Source organism: Simochromis diagramma, unplaced genomic scaffold, assembly GCF_900408965.1.
Source record: "Simochromis diagramma unplaced genomic scaffold, fSimDia1.1 OVJJ01000327.1, whole genome shotgun sequence".
In the NCBI taxonomy this organism is placed as follows: domain Eukaryota; kingdom Metazoa; phylum Chordata; class Actinopteri; order Cichliformes; family Cichlidae; genus Simochromis; species Simochromis diagramma.
The window spans coordinates 466483-475171 of record NW_024386768.1 but is presented as its reverse complement, the minus strand read 5'-3'; the positions used below and the strand labels follow the sequence as shown (position 1 = coordinate 475171).

At 48.8% G+C, this 8689-nt stretch overlaps 1 protein-coding gene across 1 annotated transcript in view; it reads left to right on the top strand.

Annotated features, from left to right (window-relative positions):
- The first annotated feature begins 3012 nt into the window (after nucleotides 1-3012).
- LOC120737161 overlaps nucleotides 3013-8689 on the top strand; it is a 12668-nt gene continuing 6991 nt past the window's right edge. Inside the window, exons 1-2 of the mRNA XM_040037713.1 lie at nucleotides 3013-3851; nucleotides 8291-8554. Of these exons, the coding sequence (XP_039893647.1) occupies nucleotides 3806-3851; nucleotides 8291-8554 (310 nt within the window). The 5' untranslated portion in view covers nucleotides 3013-3805. The remainder of the gene's footprint in view (nucleotides 3852-8290; nucleotides 8555-8689) is intronic.

The window sequence follows — 8689 nt, the reverse complement described above, 5'->3', positions numbered from 1 at the left end:
TTAATTATTATTTATATTTATTAATTTAATTTTTAAATTTAGTTTTAATTATTCTTTAATTTATTTTATTTTTAAAAAAATTTAAATGATTTTTAAGGGGTTTTTTTTTACTTAACTTATTTTTGTTTTTACATTTTTATTTTTATATTTACTTTTACTTATTCTTTAATTTTTTTATTTTTTTTTATTTTTTTTAATGTTTTTTTAACTTATTTTTGTTTTTAATTTTTAATTTTTATATTTATTTTTACTTATTCTTTAATTCTTTTTTTTTTTTTTTTTTAATGTATTTTAAATTGAAGGAGGAACGTTGTACATTTTTGTGAGGCTGTGAGATTTTTCAGGTGGATTAAACTGAGTGAGGTCTTTCCTCCTTCTGTGTTTGGGTCTGTAGTTTGAAGCCGTGTGGTCATGTGACCCTCAGGTTAAACTGCGTGGGAACTCGAGCTGACCACTAACATGATGGTTTCTGTTTCAGAGTCCGGGTTACGACCCGTCCTCGGGCATCTCCGGGTCCTTGGACTACCACCCGTTTGGGGCGCTGGGCCCATATCCGTATGGAGACCCCGCCTACAGGAAGAACGCCACACGGGATGCCACGGCCACGCTGAAGGCCTGGCTTAGCGAGCACCGGAAGAACCCGTACCCCACCAAGGGCGAGAAGATCATGCTGGCCATCATCACGAAGATGACCCTGACGCAGGTGTCCACCTGGTTCGCCAACGCCCGGCGCCGGCTGAAGAAGGAGAACAAGATGACGTGGACGCCACGGAACAGGAGTGAGGACGAGGAAGAGGAGGACAACATCGACCTGGAACGCAACGAAGAGGACGAGGAGCCACTGAAGGCGAGCGGCGAGGAGACGGAGCCGAAGCGTGAGGCTGGGTGAGTGAGGGGGGAGGGGTCCATCCATCGATTGATCGATTAATTGATGGGTTTTAAAATGACCTGCACGTGACACGCGTCGGGAACCCGGAGACGTTTGCACAGAGCCGGCGCTCCTCTCCGTCCGTTCTTGTAGGTGATGGCATCATCGCAGCGGCTGCTGTGGAAACAGTTTCATGAGGTTGGTTTTAGTTCTGAGTGTGAGCAGAGCGAGCGGCTCGTCCTGATCAGGTTTGTCGTTGTTACTGCTCCTGTTTGTTCATAGATCAGATTATTGATCAGCTTCAGATTTTCATCATTTCAGACTTTATCAGATCATTGGTTAAAATCAAAGAATGTTCTGGACCCGTTTTTTAAAAAGTGAAGAGCGGCAGGCACACGGTGAGAGAAACGGGAGAAGATGTTGGGAGCGTGGACGTTTAATGATGCTGAAGCGTGGAGACGGTCGGCGGCGGCGTTCTTCTGATTGATTATTTCTCACTGATGATGTCATTGATCTGGACAAATCAAACTCTTTGAGGCTGAACTCTTTTCTTTCTTCTTTAAAGTCGATTTATTGGTCGTGAGAGCAGCTGCTGATTGGCTGCTGATTTTGTTTGGGCTGCGGAAACTGTGACCATAAGGCAGATGTGAGGGGGCGGGGTCTAATATGCAGTGCATTTTGTTTGTGTGTGTTTGAATCAAACTCATAACCGTGCACGCTGAACGCTGATGTGTGTTTGGTCTGACCTGGCCTGTCCCCGCCTCCCCCCCAGACTCCCGCAGTTTGGCGTTCCAAAATAATGACAAATAATTAAAAATTATTTTTTTTATCTTATAAATAAGATTTTAAAAAAAGATTAAAAAAACAGATTAAAAATGAATTTTAAATAAATGTAATAATAAATTCAAAAATCATTGAAAATAAATGAGAAAAATAACTTTTTGAAGAGCAGATATTTTCATTGTACGGACCGGAACCAGACCCGGACCCGAGCCCTGGCCGTCTCCGCGCGCACTCACCACATAGGAGCTGAGCGCCGCGGCGGCGCGCGGCTCCCCTCCGTAGGGCAGCTGGGGGCCGAAGCCGGGGGAGGTCGCCGGTCCGGAGTACGGAGCGAAGGCGGAGCCGGACGCGGAGCGGCCGAGCTCCTCGGAGCGCGCTCCCAGGAGGAGGCCGGAGCCGAAGGAGGAGTGCAGAGCCAGAGGCGCGTGGGGCTGGAACAGGAAGCCCTGAGGGTACGACATGACTTTTACGCGCGGGAGAAGTCGCGTCGGAGCGCGGGACGGAGGAGGGAAGAGCGGGCGAAGAGGAGCGGGAGTTCCAGGAGCATCGCAGGAGGCTCGCGGCGGCACTTTGTCCGCTCCGGCTCTGCGCACCCGATCTGCGCCGAACCCGCAGACACACTGAGCGGAGAGGAGGCTCAGCTCCACCTCCGCACGCTCACACCTCCTCCTGCTCGCTCTCTCCTCTCCCCTCAGCCCGCGCGCACTCTGCGAGCAGGTGGAACTAACGCGACCCTACAAAATAAAAGCACCAGGATAATAAGGCTTCAGTTCTTCACACCTGCAGAGTTTCTGACTGTTTGTGCACGAAACACGTCATCAAAGTGCGCCGTGGACCAACATGTAGTTTATGAAATATTCCAAATGATTCGTGACAAACAAACATGTGGGACCTATGCAGGACTGTTAAACTGGCTACTCCACTCTTTAGCTCCTTTAGTTCGACTTAACCAATAAAAACTTTGGGTTTAGGTTTAGCCAATAAAAATGCTTGGTTAGGTTCTTGGTTTAAATAAACTCCCAGCAGGACACAAACATGAGTTGATGTGTGTTCGGAGCTCAGAGGGTTTAAACCTGCATTACACCTGCCGGCCACCAGATGGCGATAGCAGTGGTTTCAAAGTGACTGTAGCTCTGCAGAGGTTTCTCATGTGACGTCACGCACACATTGGATTGAACGTGATACGACCTGCATTCACTTTGGTTGTTAGCAGGTTGCTCCGTTCGCTTGTAGTTTGCACTGAAGACGACGATACGTCTGCAAACGCTCAACAAGAGCTCGCTGAGTGGGACTAAAACTTGAAAATGTGAGCTCCAAACAGGAAATAGAAATAATTCACCCTCAGAGTTGAACGACTTTTGCTTTAAAGGCAAATGATTATAATTTCATTTTTAGTAGTTGGCAGGTGTTTGCAGACAAGTTGGCATCTTCCATACAAACTATAGCAAAGAGAGGTTATCCTGCTGTGTTTCAGGAGGAAGGATTATGCTCATTGGCTAAAACATCTGATTAGCTGGTCATTAGCCAATGAGTGCGCAGTTCAACAGCTCTGGTTTTAAAAAAAACGCTCATGCTGAGGTTTTGAAACTTAAGTAGATGACGTATCAGATGCTACATCACAATTAACAGCCACAGGGGTCAGTAGGAACAACTTTAACTTCTACACAGAGGAAAAATCATCAGAGGGGCGGGGTTTGAGTGTATCACAAAAGTTACATTCCTTCATTAATTTTCAGTTTAATTGATTACTTCCTGTAGAAATGTCATCAGTTATAATTGTGTGACTTAAGAAGCGTTCAGGACGTGATGTCACTTCAGGTGTTCGGGATTCCACTGATGCGTAACAGGTGACGGTGTGAGCAGGACAGATGCCGTGACAGGCAGTACAATCCTGTGAAACATCAAACCGGGAGCTTGTTGGCGATCAATCTGCTGACTGATTGGTGTGCATGTGGGAGAGCGTGGACACCTGTGGCTGATGCTGAGTGTCCTGAGAGCAGCTCAGTGAACTTTGAGGATCTAAGCCCACACTGCCTCCGCCTAATCTGATTAGTGGGGACTATAATTAGCAGAGTGCCAGCAAGGCGAACACTTCCCGCGTCAGTAGAAGTCTGGTCGCTGCTTTTCGGTGAAACCAGCTGAAGTCCACCTCTAATGGCCACGTCCACGGATTTTCAGAACGAGGCTGCAGGAATTGCAGGTAGGAGCACAGCGAGGAAGCCGAGTTCGGTGCATTAACTGCCGTTGATCCCAACGCTCCACAGGCCATTTCAGGAGGCACGCCGTCCAGGTTCTCTCTCGCAAACGTCATCCTGTTTGGAAATACGTTTCCCATCATACTTTGAGATGTAAACAATAGTTACTACTACTAGTTAGACATTCCTGTAAATACTCCAAATATTTCATTTTAATTCCCTATAAGTCTTTTGTTATAGTAAATAAATGAAGATTACAAAGCATCATGGGACTTTTCTGTAATGTCACACATTTTACTGTAAATTCACATAAACTTTATTTAAAAGATGGACAGCTGTGACCCAAAGAGGAACAGGACAGCTAAAAACAAAGACTCTAAATCAGCTAAAGACACCAAACAGTTTGTGTATCAGGATGTAAACATGTTTATTTAACATGGAGTCTATGGGGACAGACTCACTGTGTTTTTGATCATGTGACTGATGGATGTCAGCGTAGTGCAGGATCTGAAATGTTAGGCAGAGTCACCTCGGCCTTTGTTTCCCGAATTAAGTTTAGTCTAGACGCCATTTTCATTTGATTAAGTCTGGGCCTGGCTTTAGTCTGAGATGTTTTTAATCCCTCCTCCGGCTTTAGGTGACGGTCTGAGTGAGACGGTTCGATTTGAGTCTGCGATGATGCAATGCTAAACGAATATTGATTTGCTGCAGTGAATCCTGGGTAAAGTGAGCAGCCTCTCTCCGGCTGCACTGAGGGGGAAACAGCGCGAGTCGGCTGATCCTCTGCAGAGGCTGAGCAGTTTAACAGAGACGTTTTCATGCTTTTTTAAGCATCTTTCATTAAAGCCCTCTGCACCGGCTGAGGTGCGCGCCTCTCCTCCTCCGCCTCCTCCTCGGGTGCTGATGATGCTCAGGAGGGCGAGCCCACCGAGGGCTTCCTGCTGGATGGAGTAATGACTCGGAAAAGCTCTTTCATCATCTCCACGGCAAGCCCCCCAGCAGGCCCGCCCCTGGAATGACACTGTTCTGCTGTTTTATCATATCAAAAAGTTATGTTCACAATTTGCACGAACAAAGTCGAACACTGAGGGAAGTGTGGCGGCGGCATTTCCTCTGTATTCTCAGTGGCACAACTCTTTTGTGAAGATTTTCACATGAAAGGAGCGCTCGTTTGTTTCCTCCAGCAGCTCCCGAATGAGCTCAGCCCGCAGGGCAGATATCCAGAGGTTACTTAAAGACTGTGTGTTTAATTAATTGGAAAACACTCGTTTTTAATAGTTATTATTCAAGTATGAAATGCAATCCTTGTAATCTGTGTGCACACATAATTAGCACCCATGAGATTTCAGCACGCAGTGCTTCAGAGAGGAGACGGTTACATCAAACCGGCGCACATCCTCATTCAATGGTTGTTTACACGCTGATCAATGAGCACTGTAATCAGATGAGAGGCAGAATTTAAAAGTGCAGCGGCAAGTCCATCGGCAGGAAATCAGTCTGCACTCAGGTCTGATCCTCTCACGGCTGTCTGACGATGTGCTGGATCTCCAGGCTCAGACCGAAGCTGTTTGCATTACAGAAAACCTCTACAAACCAGGTGTGAGGGGACAGGTGTGAGGGGGGACAGGTGTGAAAGAGAACAGGTGTGAGGGGACAGGTGTGAGAGAGGACAGGTGTGAGGGGGGACAAACAGGTGTGAGAGAGGACAGGTGTGAGGGAGGACAGGTGTGAGGGGGGACAGGTGTGAGAGAGGACAGGTGTGAGGGGGGACAGGTGTGAGAGGGGACAGGTGTGAAAAAGAACAGGTGTGAGGGGACAGGTGTGAGAGGGGACAGGTGTGAAAGAGAACAGGTGTGAGGGGACAGGTGTGAGAGAGGACACGTGTGAGGGGGGACAGGTGTGAAACAGAACAGGTGTGAGGGGACAGGTGTGAGAGAGGACAGGTGTGAGGGGGACAGGTGTGAGGGGACAGGTGTGAGAGAGAACAGGTGTAAGAGGGGACATGTGTTAGAGGACAGGTGTGAGGGGGGACAGGTGGGTGTGAGAGGACAGGTGTGAGAGAGAACAGGTGTGAGAGGGGACAGGTGTGAGGGGGGACAGGTGTGAGGGGACAGGTGTGAGGGAGGACAGGTGTGAGAGGGGACAGGTGTGAGAGGACAGGTGTGAGGGGACAGGTGTGAGTGGGGACAGGTGTGAGAGGGGACAGGTGTGAAAAAGAACAGGTGTGAGGGGACAGGTGTGAGGGGGGACAGGTGTGAGAGGACAGGTGTGAAAAAGAACAGGTGTGAGGGGACAGGTGTGAGAGGGGAGAGGTGTGAAAAAGAACAGGTGTGAGGGGACAGGTGTGAGGGGGGACAGGTGTGAGAGGGGACATGTGTGAGAGAACAGGTGTGAGAGGGGACATGTGTGAGAGAACAGGTGTGAGAGAGGACAGGTATGAGAGGAGAGGTTTGAGAGGGGACATGTGTGAAAAAGAACAGGTGTGAAAAAGAACAGGTGTGAGAGGGGACAGGTGTGAGAGGACAGGTGTGAGGGGGGAATGGTGTGAGAGGGGTCAGGTGTGAGGGGACTGGTGTGAGGGGGGACAGGTGTGAGAGGGGACAGGTGTGAAAAAGAACAGGTGTGAGGGGACAGGTGTGAGGGGGGACAGGTGTGAGAGGACAGGTGTGAAAAAGAACAGGTGTGAGGGGACAGGTGTGAGAGGGGAGAGGTGTGAAAAAGAACAGGTGTGAGGGGGGACAGGTGTGAGAGGGGACAGGTGTGAGAGGGGACAGGTGTGAGAGAACAGGTGTGAGAGGGGACAGGTGTGAGAGAACAGGTGTGAGAGAGGACAGGTGTGAGAGGAGAGGTTTGAGAGGGGACATGTGTGAAAAAGAACAGGTGTGAAAAAGAACAGGTGTGAGAGGGGACAGGTGTGAGAGAGGACAGGTGTGAGGGGGGACAGGTGTGAGAGAGGATAGTAGTGAGAGGACAGGTGTGAGAGGGGACAGGTGTGAGGGGGGACAGGTGTGAGAGGACAGGTGTGAAAAAGAACGCGTGAGGGGGGACAGGTGTGAGAAAGGACAGGTGTGAGAGGACAGGTGTGAGAGAGAACAGGTGTGAGAGGGGACAGGTGTGAGAGGACAGGTGTGAGAGAGGACAGGTGTGAGAGAGGACAGGTGTGAAAAAGAACAGGTGTGAGGGGGGACTTTGGTGGGGAGTATTGTGATGAGTTAACGGCTCATCATTCAGCACCAGACAGATCATACAGGTGGTACTGCTGACTGTATGGGCTAAACTACACCTGTCTCATCCACCCATTACCTGCTGCTCTCCAGAGTCAGGCTGTGGAGGCAGAAGGCCGAGCAGTTACTCTAGCCACACTTCGCAGGTCCTCGTGGGGTCCCGAGGCATTCGCAGGCCAGATGAGATACAAAATCTCTGCAGCCTGCCGAGCCCAGGACACCAATGGGAGGCATCCATTCCTGACTCCTCCTCCTCTTCCTCTCTCACCTCATCATTCTCTGTGGCCATGTTTGTTTGCTTCCTGGGGAGATTTGAGGATGGGTTCCTGCTTCTTCGTGCAGTTTAACATCAGCTCTGTGGGAGATGCTGTGTTGGTGGTTTAACTTAAAGTTTATTTTTTGGCTTTGGCTGATTCTGAATGTGTAGGCTTTTATCTTTCAGTTGATCTGAGGGATGGTTTTCAGTTTGCATTTTAATGACTCAAAGTGAGCCTGTTGTTTGTCTGAGGTGCTGGTTTCAGTTCTCTGTGACACTGAACCTTTATATTCAAACTCCTGCCTCCATGAATCACACACACGGCCTCTCATTCAGTCAACTTCCTGTTTTATTTTGAAGGTTCCCCATGTAGGTTTCTGTTTGCCTTTGTTCTTTTTCTCGGCCTCGTAGAGTTCCCCTGGTCCTCGCTTCCCCTCTGAATTTGCCCGAGGTTCATAGCACGCTGATGTTACCCAGCGACATGTTTAAGAACCTGCAGCTGACCCTTGTCTCTGGACTTCTAGTCTTGGTTGGAAAAACCAAGAAAGGTCAAATTTATGCAGATCTTGGAGATCTTCCCTCGCTGTCTGCTGCAGCCTCTGTTGGACGAATGATTTCATATCATTTCTCTGATCACATCAGCATAAAACCAGCAAAACATTCTCAAACAACAGAAAATACACAGCACGAGGACGACGTCCGTCTGTGACGTGCGAATGTCACCATGTAGCAAATGAGAGGCAGACAAATATCAGACACATGATGTTTGTATGTGAAACGCTCTCCATGAGCTGTCAGTCAAACAGGTAAAACACGCAGACACGTGCATTTGATCAGATCTGATCAGGATCTTGGGCGTGATTGGAAACGGCATCAGAAGCCAAGACTGCGTGCTGTGAGCTAGTTCTGTTTAAGAAACGTGCTGCTCAGAAAGTGTAATCAGATGTTTCACATCTTCTTTCAGGTAAAACTACAAACACAATGCAGCCGTCTCAGGAGACTTGTCCCTCCATGACAGAAGCTCCAGCCGAGAACCCGAGAGTCCACCAGAGTCCTGATGAAGCAGCTCTCTGTTGGAGCACAGACCTAGGTCACCTTCCAGAGGACGACGAGCAGGAGGAACATGATCCAGATCCACCTCAGGACCAGCCAGAGGTCCAGGAAGTGAAGCAGGGTGCAGCAGCTGATGACCAAGAGGCGGGAGGCCAGGAGCAGAAGGAGGTTGGAGGTGAGAGTCAAGAAATGTTGTGTGAGGATAGCTGGACAGAAGCATCAGTTAAAACCAGGTTTAGGTTCTGAATGAACTCTGGTCATCATGTGACCACAGACGCTCGTACCTGACGCAATGCCAAAGTGCACCTGT